Here is a 24925-nt window from a genome sequence, read left to right on the forward strand (position 1 = left end):
ATACTTAAAAAGAAACGTTCATTATTATTGTATTATCCTAACTAATATTATAAATGCGAAAGTAACTGTGTCTGTCTGTCTGTTACTCTTTCACGCCAAAATTACTGAACGGATTTGAATGAAATTTGGTTTAAATATGGTCTAGACCCTAAGAAAGAACATAGGCTACTTTTTATCCCGGAATTCCCACGGGAAAACTTTTTAAGGCGAAGCGAAGTTGGCGGGAACAGCTAGTAGAAAATAAATGGAACTCGAACTATAGACGCCATTTTGAATATCGCGGTATAAGGATTAAAATTACTTTAGTACTTCCTGAATTTTATCTCTCTAAGTATTCAATTGGATGAATATGGTTATGGCAAATTTATTTTCGATATAAATCAATCTCTGTTCTAAGACATCTCCACGATCAGCAGAAAATACTCTGGTGATATTGGATTACGGTCATGAAGTTAACTGCTGTGAACGCACGTAAAAAGTCGCTCGCTTTCTAGAAAATATGTTATTTCATTCAGTCATAAAACTCATAAATATACAGGGTGTTGCAAAAATGTATAATAAGCAGAAAGAAGGTGATCAGGAAGTCATTCTGTGCAATTTTTGATCAAGACTATAATTACTATGACTAAAAAAATTCACAAAAAAAAGATCTCGATAGAAACTTTGTTAGCACAACGTGACTTTTTACTATAGGAGGCAGTTCTATAAAAAGTTGTCTTAGGATGAACTTTTTCAGTTTACTAACATAACATAAGCAATATGGATCTGATATAAATACATAATTATTGTTTGCAACACCCTGTATGTCCGTACTGAAATAGCCAAGGTGATATTTTATTGGACGGCATCAACAGATTTCACCAATAAATAATGTTCGGCGTCATTCACGTTATCGTTGCAATAATGGAAATATTTTGACCCCCTTGCCTTGTCACTACTACGTGATTTCTACTCTCCTTTAAAGTTTAAAATGGTAAAATAAATATAAATTATGAATATTACAAGATATATAAAATATATTTCTGTGCGCATAATAATGATTCTAAGTAGTAGGTAACTTCCTCAATTGAATAAGTTATAGCTTAACTAAGAAGTTGGTTTCCTAGATTTAGCTGGAAGTTTCGCCGGCAGACACTCCTGACAAGGAAATCTAACTTTCTCGACCCTGGCCCTGTTGTGGCCCTGTCAAGTCAATCGCAGGTGTATCTCTATATTTCTAAGTAACCCCGGTGTTTTCTATAGTGTTGCTAAAGCGGTGTTTTTCCGTTTAGGAGTAATTTGGAGCTATTCTATTCTATTTTATTCTCTGAGGGGGTGTAAGTGCCTGCACCTGACTCTCTCGAGTGGAACCTTTGTGCATATCCCCAGGGTCTAAACTGCCTTCCTAAGCTGAAGTGGACCATTTCCCACCACGCTGGTCCACTGCGGGTTGGTGGGTTTACATATCTAGATGTGCTAAATCTAGACATGCAGGTTTTCTCACGATGTTTTCCTTCGCCGTTAGAGCGATGGTATACATTGTATTTAAGTTAAAAGAACTCATTGGTACATGTCAGCGCTGGGATTCGAACCCGCATCTCGGGAATCGGGCGCTTACCCGACTGAGCTACCACCGCTCCGTAGAAGGATCCAATTTGGAGCTATGTCAATGGAACTTTTTCATTGCTCGTTAGTGTATGTAGCAGGTACGTATTTTAAATTTATAGTTTAGCAACTGCAACTACAACTAAATTTTATGTAGGTATGTACATTACTACTCTAAGTAACGACTTAGATATAGATTTCAATTTCTTATACTTCAAAGAGAGATGCATTATCTTTGTACTTTTAACGTAATTTTGTTAAAGAATAAGCAATACAATTTAAATGCCGGCCCATTAAATAAGGCTAACATTGTAATTTTATGAGGAGAATCTGCATATTTTTTCCCTTGTTTGTAGCTGTTGACTACACCCAAGGCTACAATTTAATCATGTACAATCCATTTATTCTTAAGGCATACCGTGCTTTGTTCTGTGATTTAAATACCCATTTGAAAGCATATCTGGATACAAATAAAATAAATAGCATTTTTTTTTACCGATCTTTAAAAAGAAGAAAGTTTGTTGGTCTGTATGTTATTTTTATTTTGTAAGTCACTCTGTATATCGCCATCATCATTAAAAAGTCTGTGATTTTGAAACTATGTCTTAGCCGCGTTGCTACGAGCTACAATAGCTACGTGCTACGAGCTACGGGCTACGCCGCAGCTACGATGTCTACGATTAGCAAAAAGTTCATTAAAGTTTACCATCCAAATAAAAAAAAAAATATTTCTTTTTTATTGTATAGTTTCACAAATATTTAAGTAGGTAACAATCAGCTCCAGCATCATTACAACCGTATAAAACAGCATAAAATACTGTTTGCATCTGAATTCATGAGTTCTCAAAACGGTCAAATTGATACAAATTTGTTGTACTCGTACTTGTTATTCGTTACATTTAAAGCAAACTTTCCTCCGTACCAAACTACGAACAAATTTTATGAGGCTAACGGCATTCTATTTTGAAATTCACATTATATAACCGCACTGTTTCATTTTGATGTCGGAAATCCTCTTTTGTGCTATTTAAGATTTAAGTAGTTTAAAATTAAGTTTGAGGCTGGTTAACATTAAAATACACATAATACCGTACATTGTGGAAAATCAATCCAACCTCAACCTTACCTCGGCTTCCGTTTTTACGGCTCACCAATATGTACCTAATGGCTACGTAATAATTTACTTAATAATATGTGGGGACATCTCAAACGCGGCCATCCAAGCTAGGCAGAGCCTGTAACATGTTTATGGAACGGCTGATATATCCACACAAATACATAGATAGCTACATTTATTAACACTGAAGACCCAAGTACAAATATCTGTATTTAAACAAATATCTGCCCCTGCCGGGTACTGACCCCGGGTGACTATAACCACTACACTATTCGGTCGTCATGGCTGATGATAGCAACTATCACTTCCCATGAAATACTGGATCCCGTAATCTTTAATTTCCGCCAAAGCTGCTTACTAAGTCAGTCCTCCAAGTGAAAGCTAAAGCGCCACTTCAGGCACTCCGCTGCCTTCAGCCGGGATAAACCTTAATAACCTGAGACAGTCTCCGTGCTATGTCGCTAAAGAGAAGAAAAAATATGCCCTAGTTTTTATTAAACGAGTACTTAAGCAAACCAAAGAATACTGAAATATAGAGTAATGCCCTGTTCCTAACTTGAGAATGTCATGTTATATTAAGCACTACTGAAGTATCCGGAATTCAGGCTTCAGCGCTGTGAATGGCTGATTTCTCACTGAACAAGACAGTCAATGCGCTCTTCACCGATACCTTTCAACAGGGAACCAGTAATTGTGAATGAGGAAGGCATAGTATTGAAAGTTGTGCCACTGCTTCAATGAGTTCTAATTTCTGCATTGACTACTGAGAAAGTGACCAGGCAATGTCAATACAACAGCCACAGGTCAATTTTAATCATGAAATACATTTCTTCAATCACAGCATACAAATAAACCCAGAAACATAGTATTATTGAATCAATGTTTATTGAATTAATTCTACCTTGGGACGTGGAAAATAAGGCTGTGCTTACACATAGAAATAACTATTATAAATTTTTGAGAAAACAGAATTCAGTAGAGTATTAGGTATTTCATCTAAATAATATCGGTTGGTCATGGTCAACCATCAATATCGAAGCTAAATTTAAAAATGACTATTAAGAAATATATATAAGTAATCATACACTTATTTAAGCGTCAACCTATTGGTATCGTACGTATCGCGCCAAACGGAATTTCATAAATGTATGGAGGAACAGCGTCGGCACTCGGCAAGTGTACAGTGAACGCACTTGTGTAAATTTCTATACAAAGAATACTGAATGCATTGCGTCCGTTGCGTACAATAGCGGTATGTGGACGCTTACCTTAAAGAGTCAATTTAATTTAATGTTACACCCTGTATGTATGGTTATAGGGGTGCACTGTACCAGGTAACTACTAACCGCAAAAGAGAAACAACTTGCCAACTACCTATTTGTCTTAAAAATAAAACTGCGGACGAAATTCCCAAGACACTATCCCGGGAAAGAAATAAACTAGAACAAATAACCGAGCTGAGGAACCGATATTACTTCCAACTTACAACCGGCTTTCCTTATTAACTTTTCATTTTAGTCGCGCCAGCCAGCGTCTTTATTAAAGTGTCACAAAGTACTCTTTGCTATAAGACTTTTGCAGGCGCTTTCTCTTTTTAGTATTACGAGTACAACTGTTATTGTTAGTTTTAAATGAGCTTTATAATTAATTTCTTCAATGTTGGTAGTTTCGTCGTAATAGAAACCAGGTTTTCAAGTAAGTCTCTAATAATATTTTATAATCTTCGTGTGGCATTAACTTTGCAATCCTATCTTTATCTTTATAAGCCTTACAATACTTACATGGTGGTAACATACGCCTGAAAAAATAAAGAAACCCAAATGAAAATTACATGTTCCTCAACATTAATGACAAACATGCCGTGGGAAAAAAACTTATTTACACGACTACGGCGAAGCGAAAAGGAGGGTTATGATTTTTTCATATTCCATACAAAGTTTGATTCCTACTGTGTTGTATTTAGTCATGTACAATTTGTTCACTATGTATACTTGTTGCTACTGTTCGGTGTGTAGGCACGCAGGGAATCACGATCGTTGTCTAAAAAAGTTGTCAATATTGTAATAGTTATAAAAATAAAAGTGTACGGACGAACATATTTATACAGGGTGTTGCAAAAAGGGTAAACTAAGCCGAAACCAACCTAACTACCTACATGTGCTCACGACTGTAATCCTCGAAGGTATCGTATATATAAGGTAAGTATATATTTGTAGTCATGGTCTTGTTCACATATTGTTTAAAAAGTTTGTGTTAACTTTCTTCAGCCTTCGGTAAAATGGTAACATGCCATAGTCATGATATTACTATCAAACTCCATTTAATTAATGTTAAGAAACAACATGGCCAATGCCCGGAGCGGCTAACCATTAACAGTAAAAGAGCACTAATTACCAAACTTAATATTTTAACAACATAGTTCAACTACTAATTTAAGGGATTCAAGCTTTCTGTGTATGAGGGATATTAGCTTAGTTTTCAACGGTAATAACTGCTCTCATATTTTACCCAAGTTTAATCCCTTAAGAGAATAGGTACATACCGGTGCCCGATGGCCGACCTGAATAATTAATGGCTTAGTTAGTTTACTTGGAGTAATAATGTAACGTTGCAATCGACTAATGTACCTATATTTTTTGCCTCGGCATTTAGAAAAGCGTCTTTTTTCTTAAACAAGAGAAGTTACATTGTCTGTTCTAAGTCCTAACAACTTCATAAAAACCACTGAATATTACAGCAAATTTGTGAGAATCAAAGTTTTGGATAGGTAGTTTATGAATGTGCATTGTAAGTTAAGTACTAACGTGCAGGAAAGAGCGTTCATCCCTATCCCTAACACATATTCTATAAATAAAGTGATATAAGTACTAAGACATAAATTTAAATATTTTTTTCTTATTTGATTTTATTATAGAAAGGATTCATAAATAAAAATGCACAGTATCTCCCTCTGAACTTATATTTGTCTTCTGTAAGAATTAAAAGCATTATCTCATCAACGGCTTACCATGCGGGAAGCAAAAACTCCATCAAACAATCATCAAACTCCATCCGAGCATCTTTTCAAACTTCAGCTTATCTAATCATCACGTCTAATCATGATTAGTTAAATCTGTATCTATATCTTTAGTGCCAATTTCGCCATAGTGGGTTAGAGCATAACCAGGGATTATTGGTTGACTTTTGACACATATGTCAAGAATTTCATATGGAGATGACGTATGATGAACCAATCCCTGGTTACGATATAACCGACTATGGCGAAATTGGAGCTTAACTTACCAATTGGCTGATCGACATGAGCTTACAGACGACACGTGTCGTCAAGCGACATGACGCTAGATCATAGAAGGCACCGAAGGAGTCGATACTCAACTCTTGCCCCCTCATAATAAAATGATGATTAAATATAGTTAAGGATAAACCCGACTTTACACTACTGATTTGTAGGATATCTCTGGAGCGTAACCGGATCTAAACCAGAACTATCTTTAGCCTAATTTTATAATAAGGGGGATTAAATCCACACCATTTTAATACCTAAAAAACCTACTCGGTTCCCAGCTATTATAGACTTACGCAACATCATTGAGCTCGTTATTGAGAGAGCTCCGATGCAGTTTTACGATTACAAGTGTAATGGAGTGTCCATTTTGCATCACTCGACTGACCCAATTTCGCAAAGAAATTCTAATATAATGGCAGCTTTACACACACCCAGCGTCTCTATGAATATGCAGACTGAGTAGACACCTAAAGAAATAATGTTCCTTAATCGGTTCTCTTAGGCTATGTTGCTATAATACAAATAACTAAATAATAGATGGCGCTAATAACGCCTTCATACAACGACCACTTATTTTTTTAAATGTGAGAAAGTCTTCAATTAAAAATCCAAACATTTACAAATACTTTTATGTACAAATACCCAAAGATACTACACTACTACAGTACTTAAGATTTCACGTACCATGCCACGGTCAAACCGGAATTCGAACCTGAGACTTATCCTATAGATGAAATACTTAAATTACTAACTGCTGCAACATCCAGTGGTCGATAAGAACCTTCATAAATAATACATACCGTGATATACGCATATCTGTATTGAATATAATGCCGGTAGGTATAAAGGTATCTAAGATATTTTCATTAATAAATGCTTTCGTGTCGGGCTTCGATGATCAATATGGATGCTACATAGATGATATAATGATAGCTTCGTTATCATAATTCATTTCTTCGCAAATATATGTAGCCATAAGTTGTATGTTTAAGGCTTTGATTATTTAAGGCTGTAACTAGGGCTAACTAGCGCCGCTAATCAAAAAAAAATTACGTTTTACTCAGAATGCTGTGTCATGTTAATGTAAAATTTTAGGGTTATCCTCTTTAACATAAGTTTTTTTTAATTGCTTTCAATATAGCCAGCCCCCTAGTTAAAGCCTTAATAAAAAAAAAATATATGAATTTAAAGCTATCGGAATGTATTCCACATTTAAATTCGATTAATTGCACCAACAAATATATTTTTGTAATACCAGTATTGTCTCCTTTTTCGAAGCATACTTTTTTAGTAGCAACACTATGGCAATTTGCTATTTCTATCAAATTATTATTCAGACGTTCGTTATATTATTAATATTGTTATTATTTATGAATCATTGCAGTGTATTATACAATATTATACATATTACATATTATATCGATATATAATAGATTTTTTTCCAATATATTACAAAGGTAAGTACTGTGTTATAGCTGACAATAAGCCAAATCTTTCAAAATTAACCTTTTATTAAAAATAGGATTTTTTGTTCAATAGGTAGTTGACATGACACAAATAGAATATTGAGGTAGAATTTCACCAAACGCTAAACACTATTTAGTCACCTGTCAAACGTCTGTCAGTTAGTACAAAATGTCTTTAAATAGTATCAATTGCTCAAACCAAACTGACTATAAGCCGCCGAAAGTGAGAGAACATTACGCAGCTTATTGTATTTCCATACATATTAACTTTTTCGTTCACATATAACCGACAATACGTATAGCGTACTATTATATACATTAGGAGTTAATTTATGTATGACATTCGGCGGCTTACAGTTCTGTTTACAGTCAGTTTGGTTTGAACACTTTGAACACGGCCTAAAATACAATCTTAAATACGTTTAGCATTTGGTAAAAGTGACCCTGAGTGCGAAAAGTGGTGCTTACTCAAGTCACGTGCAGTGTACAGTATACAAGTAAGGCACCAAATTTTAACGCAGTCAGGCCCTGTAGCACGGGGCGCTATTAAGACGTGACAAAAGTTCTCCATCGCGCTCACTCTTGAGGCTGCGTGGTGTGAGTGAGCGCGATACAAAACTTTTGTCACGTCTTAAATGCACCGCGTGCTAGCCCTTCAGTCCGTAGTTGGTTTCTTTGTCACGAGTCGTGTTGCTTTAAGTCTGCAGCTGATGTTCGCACTTTCCAGAAGTAAACTCGATGAACCGACGACATAGACGGCACTTAACTCCGGTAACCTAGCTTTATGATGTCTATATTACTCATACAGCTAGATAACCAAAGATAATTAACCAATCTACTACTGCTCGCTCGCATCTTCGGTTCTGTTCATTTTCTTAGCTTGATGTTTCTTGGAGTGACTTTTCTTTTCCTCTTCTTCTGCTGCATTTCCTGTAATAGATATAAACAATATATAAGTTATTTGTTAACAAAAATAGATTAAACACCACACATGCAATGTCTAAAAATACATAATATTTCTATGGATTTCCCGCCTAAAACGACTGTCATAGACAACTGGAGGCCACCGCAGTTGACGCGCGCATGCTCAATACGTCACTTGAGTGCGAATGACTTGAGCAAAGAGTTCTTCTCACAATGATTCTGAGAACTGTTTGGTTAGGTCAGCAAATACCACTTAACTTAGACCTCCCTGTTATCCCATCTGCCGTATAATGAACAGTTCTTACGGTATTAGTTATCGGCAACCTCGCCAACTGATCAAAGTAAAGGAAACAACGACCTAGAATCTGTGTGTCATTGTCGTTTTCCTTGATTTTCCGGCTATTGCTGGAGGAAAATCTTTTACGTTTGAATGATTTACCGGTTTGTTAATAAATATGAACATTCGCAGCCGCGTGACATCTTTGCTAATGGAAAGTTGTGGCTTATGCTTATGAATGATATGACATGACTGAAGTTTTTACACCGTTTGAGAACATTTTCATCTACATGATTCAATCTGAGGTGGAAACAGTTTACCAACACTTTCCTCAACCCTCATTGTTGAATAAATTGCTGCTTATACCAGGAGAAGGGCTGGCCGGTCACATCACGTACTCGGTAGCAATTCCGGCAACTACAACAAAAACACCTTTATTCAAACGTGGAACGCCTCACTGAATACCAATCGTCTACGAAGAACGAATTCAAACTCTAACGTCATTCTAAAGGTGTTCTTTTTTCAAAGGACAACGATATTCGCACCTAAATACTGCGTTTGCTGAATTTGAATTGCGTAAAAATAGGTTATAGATTAGATACCTGTATTAAAAACGCAGATCCTATTGGTTCTGTTTGTAGTTTTTCTTGAAACCAGCGTGCAGCAGTGTCAGCTACTGAACCGGTTCGGACATCTGTCCACTATAAATTTAATGGTACTAGGCCGGCAACACACGTTTATGGGCACAATAATTGCACCGGAGAAACGCTAGTAATGGCTTATTCATAGCAGTGCAACCTGCTCTGGATGTCACTACTTTAAGCCAAGCTTTGAGAAGTGCGCTATAGAAGCAAATTGCTTGTCAAAAAATATATAAAATAAATAAAAAACAGTATTGAAAATAAATAAAAAAACAGTTTTGAATATAAGGCTATGTTTTAAGATAAAAATATATATATGGCTTGATTTTAAGATAAATTTTATGTTTTAAAACACTTGGTTTGGATAATTTAACTATTACCCATAAGTAGCTTTTATTCAATACTATCTTTTCTGGTATTATGATATCGCAATAATACCACACCATACCATAAGATATGGTTGGGCCCTTAAATTTAAATTCTCATTCGCCTAAACATACACTAGGATCAGCTACGAACAGGCAATTGTTGTTCGTGGAGGATCAGTATTCACGGCACGATACTATTTTGAATTTCGAAACCTCATAATTTGCACTAACCAGCCAGCAGCTGGCCATACGATTATCAAGTCCATTCGATTAGCAACCGGTAACGATACTAAAAGAAGCTTTTGTTATTCATCGACTTAGAGCAATTTAAGTTCATTCATCGTTTTGCAATATAATTTCATTCATTAGTGCGAGTAGATGAGTGCAGCCAGTTATTATGACCTCAGAACCGCCGCGTTCAACCCCGCACTTAATGACGCTGTTTATTTTACATTCACCTTTATCGTAAATCATAAGTTGTAGGACGGTATTTCTAAGACTCGAAATTTATGCTGTTTGCTATAAATGCTTGAGCATGACGTTGATTAATAGTATCGGGTTCGGTGGGGATAATCAAATAACAAAGGTCTTTGGCACAAATTTCACCCATTCTGATTTTCATATTCTGAATTGTATGAGGTATATTAATATAGGCCTGACAAGTGAACATCTTACGGACACATGAATAAACCTGAATGAATAATGTACCGGTGTTTGCCGGAGACGTTGAAATATTGTGAAGGAATGTCATAAATAAAATTTGTTTCGTATACAAAACATGCGACTATTATTCGTATACTAGAAGAAAATAGACGTACACTGAATGGACGTCTAGGTCACTGACACTGTAACGACTTGATTTAAATTTCGGCTAGGCAGGTACTTACCTAAGGAAGGTGGAAGACTTAGGGCAAAAAACATGTATAAAAGATTATGTAGCAAATTATTCTTTACGCTAATGCAATACACATTTTGATTTTATTGAAGCGTCTGTAAAGACAGGACGCGTCTTCAGAAAAAGAAAAAAAAACACTGCGTTTGTCAATAACCGGGAAACGAAAAAGAAGCTTATAAACCTCTCTGCAGACTACACCTGACTGAGGACCGGGCGCGGCGGCCGCCCCTGCCCCCCGCCAGCCCAACGATTCATGGCGTCAGAGGAAAGCCGCAGTACAATGCTCGGATCATCTTCTAAATGGATATTCCGGGTTGTTCCCGCTTTATACACTTTGCAGTTTTCTACAAATTTTGGATTCATCAATAAATTAATTTATGAATGAATCCAAAATTTGATCAAATTGATATAAATATTTATTCTAGACTAGACTAGAAATTACTTATTTTTTTCCATTTTACTGTAGCTAGCTAGTGCAGTAGATAATTTACCTAATGAATACAGTACCTACATGCAAAATAATTCTGTTCCATTCATATGGTCACGATTTGGAACCACACACACAACCTTTATGCAGACATTGGAACTACACATTTCTGGTTACTATTCGACACATTTCTGGAACAAGCCGCGCTACGTGTGGGCGAGGCGCGACAGGTGGACTGACAATCCCTGGACGCATCGGTTACCTGCTCGGAAAAAAATAAAGAAAAAGATACCTACCTACCTGACCGGCCACTGTTAAATTTCGAAGGGTAATTGGTCGTAACGAAGAGGGGTCCAGATTTAAATAAAATTCGAACAATGTTTTTCATTTGAAGCCTTTGTGGCTTTGGAAGTTTCGATTTTACGAAGTTAAATTGGAATATTTCATTCCGTTTTGGTATGTTTAGTTAAACCACACAAAATAATTAAATTATGTTGTGCCTACTTGTTAAAATGGGCTATTTCATAGTAAGAATAAATAGTTTATCAACATTACGTAACGAGGAGTGGTCTCAGTTCGTTATTACATAAAAAAGTTATTTAATTTTTTCCGATTGTAGACTTACAGCAGCTCGCATTCCATCCACACTATACTTACTTATAGCATTAGCAACGTATATTAAAGAAGGTAGATAGAGTTAATTCCCAAAAAATATATAAGTACAAACAAACTTATTCAACTTATTTTGTTTGAACTAATATGTAAACATATTTTTTGTCCACTTTTTAGTAAATACGTTAGTTATTGAACACACTATGTAACGTTAGCGATATATTTTCGGTCAATAGATAGGTATTTATTATTAGCAACTACGGAAATAGCATTGGTGGTCCTTATCCATTTATCTAGAATACAAAACAAAAGTAGAATAGCAGCATAACCAGAGACCACAATAATACCATCTTAAATATTTTAAAGGATATATTAAGACACTTCAAAATAAGCCCAAAATGGACCTTAGGCAAAACAATCACCAGTCTTCAGGTACTCGAATAGACAAAACTAAACTTTAGAAATTAATTATAAACCCTTAAACGGACAAAGAAGCATAAAGTTTTAATGGTCAGGTAGACTGCGGAATTCTCCGAAATTGCACTTATCCCGACAAGGTGCTTAACACAAGATAGCCAACCTTGTAAAGTAACAAATACTTACTTAGTAACAAACAATAAACTCCGTAATCGTCGGCTATAATATTTAACGGCCTAAAAAGTGATTAATTCCAATGATTTGATTAGAAAGTGATTGAGAATCTTACCAAAGCGACTGAGAGCTACTTCGATTCCGTAAGCTAAATTACTCGACTCGCTAATACCACTGAGTCAAAGAAATAGTGCGCCACTCCGTCTTTAGCTCGTGGAGCTGAGAAAAAACTGAGTTTTATCGTCCAAGTTGGCGATTGCTGAGGAGATATGACTATAAACGAACAGCAGACAGAACAATGCCGTGTTCGTACGACCGACTATGACCCCGGTTCGTGACTGTGCTTCTAATGCAAAACGCTTACGAGGATGTGCGGGGTGACTATCAATTATTGTCAAGATGGGACTCGGCTTTTGGAGTATTGTAAATAGGCACTTTTCGTATTATTGTCAATTGAAAAACGTATAAAGGTAAGTATAGATATTATAAGAATAATTCAAAAATTGTAAAGACATCGTCAGGTGGAGGTGAACAACCACGTCTGGGTATCGCGTCACAAGTCTTTTCACAATCCGCTTTCAAATCGAACAAAAGATCCCAAACGGCACAGATTCCTCACAATTCCAGCACACAGGTAGTCCAGTCACCTGTTTGAACAGCTGTGTGTGGAAAAAATCGGCGACCGCTTGGATAAAGAAAATCAAACGACCGTCTCTAATTGAATTTGGGAGTCGCGGGGAGCCACGCTCCGGCGCGCCACTTGTTTCACACGAGAATTCACGGTCACTGCCTATGTAAATGGAGAACGTCTTGCTAGAGGAACCGAACACGCGTTCATTGTACCGATATTTCGGTGCGACTTGTTCATTTCGTGTTTGAAGTCGGGATTATTTTGTCTGGTGTTTGACTTGTTGCAGTTCGCGGTGGGTATATACGATGTTTGTACATAAATTACAAATTATTTGATTAATAGTATAAACATAAAACTACCGAATGCCTATAAGGTTAAAAGTAGGTAAGTTGTATTAAAAAGTTATTCATTCATAATCAACGAAGTAAATAAACAGATGTATAGTTTAATTGTTGACTTTCCTCTTAATAAAAGTGTTTCTTACAACTTAGTTTCTTTAGTTAAATAAATAAGCGAGCCTAAAATGTCCCAAGATTTTATAATTCATGGTGACTCCCTCATGATGGCTTAGTAGAAATTTCCCGGCTTCATGGTCACTTGGGCGGCGGCGGCGGCGGGCAGATTCACACGGTAGTGATATCAGCACATATGTATTCACGCTCAGTGGCTATGGAAATAAGGAATTCTTAATTCATATCTCGATTACAATGCTTCTCAAACGTTGGCTGCCTTATGTATTGCTTTGTCTTGATTTGAAAATACTCGCTACGTTATATCTACCTACCTACATACGTATAAGCGATCGCAACTGTATTTCCCGTAGGGTTAAATCAAATCAAATAATTTACTGCACTTGTGCAGAAAAGGTATTAATTTATACTTTGCATTGTATTATTTTCCTAGAATAAACTGATCAATTTATTGAATTTATTTATTAATTTTTGTACAAGCAGATGTGAAATAATAAAAATCAATAAGTTAATTTGCATCACACTATGCGAACGGGTATAGTTTAAGAGCCACTGGTCAAGTTAATTCAAAAATATAACAATACACATTTAATCTAGTTAATAGATACATTGAATGTACTTACATTTTTTATTCATAATCTTTCTCAATCTAGTATACGAAAAAATATAAAATAACTTTAATATAAATAACACATATTAAATAAAAAGTTATCAAGATTACCATAAAAAAATACCACGTTTAAGAGTTATTTAACGAATTTTGACACATTTATAAGGCGTTTGACAGCCTATTCACAGCTTTTAGCATGTGGCTTAACTCTTAAAGGCCCTAGGACTTACAGACAGATTGAAAACTACAAGCCTAATTACCCGCAGCACTTAACTGCATCATAGTTAACTGTTGTTAATGGGCTAAGCCGATCAAGAGCCTATACCACCACATTTTTCTATAGGCACGTAATAATTTGTAAGCAACTCACTAGCCATCTAGCATCTGTTGGCTGAGGCAATTATCAACAATTTATCACAATTATGACCCAGCTTCCAACACTCATCGTTTTAAAATGGAAACCCAAATCTTCGATGACTGGTGGTACTGTCGAGAAGACATAGTAAACAATAGTGATGTCTTAGTAGTAGTACTTCACTATACAAACGCAACATCGTGCGGTTAACTTGTAGTGTCAGAGTAAGTATAAGGTTTCACGGTATACCCTCAACAATAATATATGTAGCTTACCTACTACGATATATTTTTTACTTTGTACTTTTTAGCCTATGTTATTTTTAAATTTATTATAACGTAGTTAAAAAGATTCAATATTTGATGAACTTACATTCCAAGTAATGCGGATGGATATTGGGGGTACCCTTGCTTTGAAAGTCATAATAAGTATATTTCAACTGCAATGCCCGGGTTGCAGCCTTTTGGATTTGTAAGATTACATTGGCCATTATATTTATCAAGTTATACATAAAATATACTTTATTTTATGAAGTCCTGCCCACTTGAGTAGGAGTGACCTTCAGCTTTGGCATCCGTCTTTTGATCCTCTTTGTGAAGGCATCAAAGGGACCGATCATCCGACGACGCGAATAAGTCTTTTATGTGCCTACCCTACTGGAAACTGATAATGTAGCCTGCTTGTAGCTAATTGTGCAGCTTCTATGTTCTACAAACAATTTGAATGAGTTAGTAATTAATACGTATGGATAAAACGGTTTTCTTAATTCAAAATTGATGCGGTCAATTAATTTATCGGTAAATTGAAATGCAAGATTTCTTGCATTTCGTGTTACGTAGATTCTACTGAACCAAATTAATAAAGTTGTTGGTGGTTTCTACTATGTTTTATAGTTAATTGATGTGATTACTCATAGCGGTTAATTAAACATGACACTGATACAAGACGCGCACATCTATATAATATAGTACTTATTTTTGTTCACAGTCCGTTACAAAGACTAACAAAATGTTTACTCATATGGTTTGAACGTGCCGGCTTCATTATGTTTTTCATGAGAAATGACTACGGGGCGATGGCGTCAATGCACGGGTGAAATGTACGGTTGAAACATAGTGCAGTGCGTACTACGCGCTACGAGCTGCTACGAGCTCCCGCGTCCCGGAGGGAAAGACATCAACGCGGAGCAGACTATGAAATTTAAGTACTTATGTTTAATATTTTTACTATGCAAACGTTTAGAACCGTTCTTGTTTTTTTTGTACGTACTAGTAAAATTATTAACCTACCTACTACTTATTTAAATAAAAAATGGTTAACGTGGGTAGGCATGTAAGTAATTTGTAATTAGCCTCAATTTACGAAACATTATTACGTTACCAATTCGGCCGACAACTTAATCACCTACCTTCACCATGTTCGGTCATTTGAAAAGGCGGAAAAACCCAGAACCGACTGGCCGACGTTTGCCACATCTCAACCAAAGCTATCTATTCTCTAAATCTAGTTGTACACGCGAGTGGTGCCATGCGTAGGGGAATTGAGTGGCCTCGAGCCGGCGTCGGCGGCCTCCCGCGGTCGCGGCCACCGTGGGCGGACCGGATACCCGGATGCGGCGCCAGTCTACATGGACCACCAAACATTACGAACTAACCGAAAAAGGACTTTGAAACTAATCTTAAATTGATGGAATTGCAAAATTATGCGTCTACCTCCTATTTTTTTGAAAGCGTACTGGATGCAAAAGAAAGTAATTGTGAAACTTACCAATGTGGTGGTGGAGCTGCGTGCGCGCCGCCGGGGGCGCATCCCTGGCGCGCGGGAGCGGCGCACTGCACTGCGGCACTGCGCGGGAGGCGCGGAGGAGCGCGCGCGGCGCGGCCGCGGCGGCGACTGGCCCGCGCCGCGCCCCCGCCGCCGCCCGCCGGCCGCCGCCATTGGTCCCTTCGAACGCCGAGCAGCCTCGCTGACGTCACCGCCGCCGCCGCCAACGACCGCTCTCGCTAAACCATTTAAATTCACCAGACTCCCCAGACACAGAACGAATTCCTAAAACCGAGTCATATGCTCGAATCCGGAACCTAAAGTTTTTTCAAGTGACGTCAACAACTCTAGTAGACGAGTGTGTTCCCGCCACATTGTTAACGGCGAGTTGGCGCGTTTTTTCCGCAAATAACGATCGCCGAAAATTCAAGATGGCCGACTTCTCCGAAACGCGAGAGCCGCCCAAAAACTGGTTTAAAGTCCAGTCCAACAGAATTCGCAAAGTAATAAATGCGGACTTGATCCAAAAGAGAGAACGTTTAAATAATTGAAGAAAATTCTCGACGTCCTGTCGTTTCTGGTGATTCAAAGTAACTAACTAAAGTTAACTGGCCGTATATAATAATAGTATTTAGAGTCGTTCACTGATTCTACTCACATTTTACTCAAGGCTAAATTGAAAGAAAATGTTTTTGGGTAGCCGACTAGCTGTAGTGTACCTATAGACCGCCTGCGCTGAAACTTTAGTCACTAAGATTATTTAAGTTAATCCGTATTCTCAAATTGTCAAGATGGTTACCAGTCCGAACTGGGAGGAACTTTACAAATAGCACATTAGATAAACTTAGAATTATCATTAATAGATAACCATACGTAAAACGGTTACACTTGCCACATTACTATCCGGATTTTATTTAATTAGTCGTATGGGCTAGCTACTAGATGGACATGTACCTTTAGGGACTTTAAATGCAAAAAAATATGTATTTTTCAGTTTCAAAGTATATCCTATACAAAAAGTACATAATGATGTATGAGATGATCTACTCGGTTCAGACATTATTACTAAAAAAACAAAATGAAAGGAAAACGTATTCTATTCTTCAGCAGTTTTAAGTTTTTGCAACATCTTTCCTTCCCGAACTTAAAAGGTCATTCGTGTTTGCTCAGGGCTGGTCCTCGCGAGGACGGCACGTAGCGATACAAGAAACTGTTGAGTAAACGTAATTCCGTGAGGGAAATACAGTACAGAATAAATACTAGACATTCATAGTATGTTGTCCTGTGACTAGATGCGGAATAGTGGCAAACTGATGAACGAAGCAAATTCATGGGAAACTTAAACATAAACCTTTATTACGAGTATCATGTATCTGACCTCCTGCTAGTCATACCACATAACTGACAACGGATCTGACTGGCAAATTTTCTCACCACGGTGACAACCCCAGTTCTGCTCTAGTATTTGTCATAGACAGGCTAAAAAGAAACAACATAGCCACAATCATAACACACAGGATACTAGGTACTGCTGATTAGCTATAGCACTGTTTTGAACTGTGGGTAAAATACAGATGTGCAAAAGTTATGTCTCCTACATTTATGTACGTTAATTTGATCCAGGATTCGGAATTGTCTATATGGGGGACTAGTTATTGTGACCGAGGTGTAGTTTCAAGTAACGAAGTGTGAGAGCCTATCTCGCGACTTCGGCCAGTAATTCTCGATTTGCCACACCGCCGTCTCGACCAGTAAGGAAACTGGTCGCACCACTAGTTTTTATAAACATACACGTGCAAACATACCATTCAAATATCCACCTTATGTCCTCATGGTTAAAGACAAGCAATTAAACCTTTATAAATCTAGCGCGGATTTGTATGTGCTAAATGGAATTATTAGGTGTCGATTACGAAATAGATTCACGAGGTATATAAATTGAGGCAAAATTATTACTTAACGTATTTAAAAGTTTCAGATGGTGGTACCTACCTAATAAGACCAACTTAAGTCTTAAAAGGGCAAATTATGATACTCTTAACAGTTTAGATGTAAGTTTTTTTTTAGTTTAAATTAACTGGAAAATATATGATTAGGTATGTGGTGTAAGCGCAAGGTTTGGTTGGTTACGTACGTTACGTGTCATAAAATGTACTTATATCATTACAATTAAATTCAGTTGCATTGAAGTTAAAATAAAGTTAAATAAAGTATCCTTAATTAATTTTATGTTGCATTTGATGGCTTTTGTTGAGATTTACATTATGAAGTTGATATGGCTGAGAAATACCTATCCAAAACGAAATCAAATTAATAGCTTATTTCTTGAGCCCTAAGATAAGCAACAATTTATCACTAATATTTATAATCGATTAGGCCAGAACTTTTTCTGTTCTTCTCCATCAAACCTGTTTGCCATCGTGACGGAGGTAATATCATTAATAAATTAGTCATAGCTATTTTAATATTAATGTTGACGCCAGTCATTCTTATTATTATACTTATAGGTAGACTGTTGAAGTAGGTACCTTTGAGTCAGTCTCACTAGGCCTACATAGACTACGTACAGCAAGAAGGCGAGTATTTTACAACATCCATTGATTCCAGGTTTACTCTACTTTTCAAAGTAAATATAAGCCATATACATTTTTTTTTTGAGCCCTGCTCTGCTATCTCAACTCTAACGTGCTGTATGAAACATCAATGGCATGGCAGTGCGCTCGTTCGTTTTTTTTTATGCTACAGTACCACACTAGGCTTACAGGATAAGAAAACAATGGTTTGAAAGAAGAAAGAGAAATTCGTTAATACGGAGCGAACATACCGCTACCTACACATAGGTACGGGCAGCTCCGTAAGAGGATATATGACGGCTGAGTGGAGAACTCTCCACTTCTTACGGACGACGCTTAAGTTCTATCCCATTTCACACACCTTTGTACCAATGAAGTCTTTGAAAAACACCAACATTGAAAGTATCCTGTAGCATAAAATGTTAAACCATGGAGTTTCGATAGTGAAACGTATTTTCAGATTACAATAATAAACTTTATGCAGTATAAAAGACAAAAAAAAACTTCGGTTACGCAAGCTGTTATATCATTATACAGGGTGTTGCAAAAAGGGTATACTAAGCCGAAACCTACATGTTACAAGCAGCATGGTATATCGTAAATAAATAATAGGTAATATATAGTAAAATGTCACGTGACCAAAAAGTTTCTATGGAAAATGAATTTTTTTTTCGCGAATTTTGAAATTCTGCTTTCAGTTTCGGGCTTAGATATACCATGCTGCACATGTAGGTCGCGGCTTAGTATTCCCTTTTTGCAACACCCTGTAGAATGTTCTAGTTCTCATCCCAACATGGCCAATACTTTTATCAATTGATTTTACTTACATTTGTTGGTTTTATAAAATGCACCACAGGAATTGGGTCCCTCCTTGCGCCGTGTGACTCAGAGTGGCTGACATTTCGGCTTTCCCCAGATTGCGTCTACAATAAACTTTATTGAAGCATCCCGACTAAATAACGGTAATACCATCGACCTTTGCGTTGCACCGTTACTGTGCTTTCTAACAATATGCCGACATACGTAGGTACAGCTAGCCTTTGCAACCGCCACGATATTAGATAGTAGCCAACGTATTAGCATAAGTATCTCCCATGCGAACGTGATAAAAAATTGCTATACTGGGTTTTCATGCAAGGGTGTTATAGTAGGTAAGCCGAAAGGAAGTTATTAAGAAGGTCATTTTAAACAACGACTGTTTTGGTACATTTTGTAATTCGCTAAAAAATATATATAATTATTTGCTTTTCCATAAAACTTTGTTGGTTACGTGAATTTTTAGTAAGTAAATAAATTATTTTTTCTTAAATGAAAGATGTTGAACAAAGGTTGTTCGGACTGACCCCTGAGACTTAATCTGTGCCCTAACTCACCCCGTTTCGGTTTACTATCCAAAATTTGCAACACCCTGTAGCCACAAGTTTAGTAAGGCTATTTTATTTAGGGTTAAAACTAAAAGGACGGGAAAGGTAGCATTACATCAGACATTAACGATATCCCTTCTACCCTATTGTATGTGTCTATCTGAATGTAAATATATAATGTAAAAAGAGTTTCCAGCCAGTCACCGTCATTTACCGCAGAGTCAGTCGTGTCTCTTTGAAATCGCACAATCGAGGTCCAAAGTTAATAATATCGGGACCAAAGCCTTTTGATAATATCAGAATCCTCTGAGGGATTTTTATCTGCAAAGATAATCCGGCTCTGGCAAAAGCTTTTATCGTCATAAATAATTCTTTGAAAGCACATAAGAACTCGCACTCCTACTTGTATTTAAGATTAGTTTGGCTCGACATAAATAATCTTTGGTATGGGTATTTACAGAAATAGGTACACATATATTTAGTTTTATATCATTATATCGAAATTTTATTCAAGTATACAAAATAATGCAATGTATACTTCTGCCTCTATGTGTTTTACTTGTGGCTAAAATACAACATTTAGGCCCTGTTTCACAATGTCTGGTTAATGGCTACTTGTGGGATAAAATAGGTACATGCTGTTACTGTCAAAAAAATTATAACAGAGAGTGACAGCATTTATTTTATGTCACAGGTAGCCAGTAACCAGACATTGTGAAACAAGGCCTTAATGTATTTACTTATCATGAGAATCATTTCCAGGTACAGCTATCACTCTTCATGCCACAGTAGATTTAATTTCAAAAACAATAGTATATCTTCCTGTACCTACCTACTGTTATGTCAAAAGCTTATCTCCGCAGGCTACATTAGAAGGGACAAGTTATTATCCTAAAAGCGGATTCACAATTTCCGAGGTTCGCGTCAAATATTCAGCATATTAAATGAGATTTTTGAATAATTGGGTACAATACAATACAACGGGACTGCGACACTGCCATTTTTTTATTATTTTTAATGCTAATTTTGAAATTCATAACGAATATTTGCTTATTCACATATTTTCTCGCACATACGATGCACAACTTAGTTTTAAATCGGTAATTAAAGTACTGAAATATTTATGTTTGATTCTTTTCATTTATGTAACGAGTCTGTGCTTCTGAACACTTACGCAATGCGAATACAACTTTATAACCCATGTATACATCTATATACACAGTTGAATTCTTCTCCTTCAGGAAATCACTGATTAAATACCACCCGTATAAAATAATTACTGTTATTTTATGCGGTTTTCACTTAAGTAATACCTACACATGTTGCTTGGGCATTATTTAATCAAAATTACATGTCAGAAAATAAAAAGTACTTAATATAAAACCGTATTCTTAAAATATATACCATTCGGTTTTAACATCGTATAGCGAAAACCACTATCAACATACAGTTAACAACTTATCCAGTCGCAAGTCAGTTGAGTTCGCCCAGTCGTTATAAAACAGGTAATTCAAATCTCCACAAAAAGTTTCTAAGTAACCTCGGATTAGTTCGTGAACTCATTGTGTAGGTGGACTTCTTATTTCGGCAGTTGTCCTAAAGTCAGACTTACAGCGGACCTAAAAACGTTGAAGAAACTCAAAATATTTACACTATATTATTTATTTAAGCTGTACTGAATATTGGTTGGTGTGATTAATTTAATTTCAACCAATAAATAGTCACCAAAGGGCTTATCCACAAGCTCAGAGTTGCTCAGCGTGCTATGGAAAGGGCTATGTTAGGCGTGTCCCTGCGAGATAGGATTCGTAATGAAGAAATCCGCAGGAGAACTAAAGTTACCGACATAGCCAAAAGGATTAGCACGCTGAAGGGGCAATGGGCTGGCCACGTAGCCCGCAGAGCCGACGACCGCTGGAGTAGAAAGGTTCTGGAGTGGAGACCCCGTGTCGGCAAACGGCGTGTCGGTCGCCCCCCAACCCGTTGGTCTGATGATCTGCGGAAGGTAGCGGGAAGCCGCTGGATGCAGATGGCGGGTGACCGTTTGGGGTGGCGATCGTTAGGAGAGGCCTATGTCCAACAGTGGACTACGGAAGGCTGAGAGAGAGAGAGAGAATAAATAGTTCTGCTATAATAATAAAAAAACACGAGTAAGCCTCTTCAGGGATTACATGCGCGAGACGTCATGTTAGACTATAATTTAAGTAATCTGAAAAGGGTATTTAAAAAAAAAGGAGAGTTGGTTGCAATAATATTGGGCTGATGGGGAAAGGACTGAATTTTGACAGATAAGAACAAGTATTAAATAGCTAATGTGCGATGGTGAATAAATTGGAATGGAAATGGAATGGAAGTAACTGTTGATTCGTCAGTCAGACTCAGGGAGGCTACTCAGCACGACTAATTTCGTACACATAGCTGCACAGAACATGCTGAACTGGTCCCATTTTAAAGCGCGCTCCACACTCGCGCCGCGAACGCGCGCGAAACGCGAGTGTAGATGTTGTTCGCGCCTTCGCGTTCGCGGTCCGCGGCGCTTCCCGTCCGGTATCGGTTTTTTGTGCCCGCGACAAAGGGTACGCGACGCGCGAACGCGAACGCATCTACACTCGCTGTTTTATCCATATATTTTCATTGAAGTTGCGAACAACACTGCGAAGCTTCGTGAGTGAGGGAGGGAGGGACACCGTTGTGGGCGAACCGCGAATTCACGGCGCGAGTGAAGAGCGCGCTTTACGCTCTCTGGACAGCAACCTATTGTGTTCTTGTGTGTTTTGTAAGTATTGTATTTTTTTCTGTATTTTTTTTGTTATTGTTTTATATTATTTTCTGTATTTTTTTAGCTATTGTTTTATATTATTTTCTGTATTTTTTTGTTGTTGTTGTCAGTGTGTTAAATAAAGGTTCTTTATTTGTATCTTTACATCTCATATCTCTCTAAGCTTGTGCTTGTGACACGTGCAAACGTGGGAGGCACAGCCACGACGTGTGAACCTCGCCTTAACGCATCTGCATCGGGGTCACCGACCCCACTGTTGAATTAAACACACTGTGAGAAGGTCACCAATATGTTCTTACTCAAAACACAAACAATACTTATTTTGACTAAGTATTTGGCGACTTGAGAACTGTTCTGTGGTTCCTTTTGTTACCGATTGTTTGTTGCTTTATATTGAAAGCTTTTCGGGTATTTAATGGTTTAGTGTGTGGCGTAGGTATGGCAATGGATGAGGTCGTAGACCTTCAGTCTCAAAAACAACAATATATGGCGTGAATCGTGTCTAAATCAATCACGCGATGCCAATTTAGATGCATTTTTTCAGAGATAACCTACCCGTAGGCTAGGTTCTGTCACTACTGTCCAGTACAGTCCATTTTTCAAAATTTACAAAAACTAAAAATATATTTTTGCAATTATAGCTACCAATACAATTATTAAGTATATTATATATTGTAAAGAGAGTTTATTGTCACTTTTTTTAAATTAAGTAAATAATTTTCTTACAATTCAGACTTGAGTTAATGAGTAAATGCAATGAGACAAAGGTTTCCTATTCATAAATCGAATCAATACCTCTCCTATTAAGTACCTATCGTTTACATAGGAATCGTACGACAAAATGAACATAATTTTTAATTAGCTTGTGGTTGTATTGTGTGCTGTACTTAGTTCCATACCGTTTGTTTGTTTTTTTTCCTTACCAATGTTTAAATTAATTAACCTTTCAGTCATGATAATAACAATATTTTGCCAGCATACTCTGCTCTTAGATCATAAGTTGGATATGTAATTATGTACAGTTTTACAGTAAATGAAAGAGATATGTTCAGAAGTATTCACCCTCTAATATGCTTAATAATAAATGATGCTGCTTAATATAATAACGGCGTTTTTTTTAATTTGCCCAACAATTTTGTCGCAGACAGGAATTTAATTCGTGAATATCGCGATTTTAAAAATCGTGTCGCAGAAAATCGCGCTACAAAAAAAAACGCAGTGCCCACAGGCCCTTATTCTGAATTATACTGGAATAAATATCGTTGGTGTTCACGATTGGTAGGTATAAAAGTAAGTAAAAAAGTTACGTATTTCTTAAGTATGATCGTTAAGTGAAACGTCTGAGCCAAACTTTAGTAATAAGTTGGTGCTCACGAGCTTGTCCTTCAGACGTGGTGATTGCGGGCACCTGTGACGATGTCGTGCTCCTAAAGTAAACTTACGATACAATAACACAATGCAGTACCGTTATATTATATTTTTCTTGCCTTATCCAGCACAAAATGACCAGTAAATCTTGACCCCTGAAACCTAATTAAATTTCCTAATAGCCATACATTTCGACTGAAAGCAAAATGCTTATAAGGATCTTGTAGCCTTGGTTTCTTGTGGTTATGACACTTTACGACGTAAGGCATCGTATATCACTCGAACAAAAATAAATCATTTTCGTGACAATATCGATAACAACGGGACAATTTTGGCGCAAAGTAGTCCTTCGACCTTTATTTCCGCAAATAACACGACGAAAAAAACTTCATCCGACTGCAGAAAAAGACTTGAGTGTACATTGTAGAGGTATAATATTTACGCGCATAGACACAGTAATAAAACTCTGTCTATTTGCCATCCAAAATGGAGAATAATTATAATATGTTTTAGATTTAAGCACTTTTCGTTAGTTGTCGATAAAATTGTAAGATTGTTCAATGTTTATTTTAAGGATGTTAACAATAATAATACAGATAGGTAGCTATATACAGATATACAGGGTGGCGCCTTTCCCTGTACCTAAATGGCTAAAGTAATTGCAAATTTTCTCGCAATAGAACTACTAAAAACCTGTAACTAATTATACGTAATGACCAGATAATTCTACAGCACAATTAACAAGAACTTTGCTCAATAAAACTTCACGGGACTTAAAGCTTTCAGAAATTTTATTGAATGAATGAACGTGTGAGTTATATTC

General features: G+C 36.9%; 1 protein-coding gene across 1 annotated transcript; it reads right to left on the reverse strand.

The window, feature by feature from the left end:
* Positions 1-8275: 8275 nt before the first annotated feature.
* LOC125491442 (sperm-specific protein Phi-1-like) lies at positions 8276-16689 on the reverse strand. Its single transcript, XM_048633456.1, has 2 exons — positions 16022-16689; positions 8276-8383 (listed from the first exon to the last, which is right to left on the reverse strand). Exons 1-2 carry the CDS (start codon positions 16190-16192, stop codon positions 8321-8323), a joined length of 234 nt encoding a protein of 77 aa, XP_048489413.1. The 5' UTR covers positions 16193-16689; the 3' UTR covers positions 8276-8320.
* Positions 16690-24925: the final 8236 nt, after the last annotated feature.

This window comes from Plutella xylostella, chromosome 5 (assembly GCF_932276165.1).
Source record: "Plutella xylostella chromosome 5, ilPluXylo3.1, whole genome shotgun sequence".
NCBI lineage: Eukaryota > Metazoa > Arthropoda > Insecta > Lepidoptera > Plutellidae > Plutella > Plutella xylostella.

Excerpts from the sequence above, each read along its gene's own strand:
- LOC125491442 (XM_048633456.1), bottom strand. The coding sequence starts at position 16,192 with ATGGCGGCGGCCGGCGGGCGGCGGCGGGGGCGCGGCGCGGGCCAGTCG. Across the intron at positions 8,384-16,021 it reads GCAGCTCCACCACCACATTG|GAAATGCAGCAGAAGAAGAG; the intron begins GTAAGTTTCACA and ends TATCTATTACAG.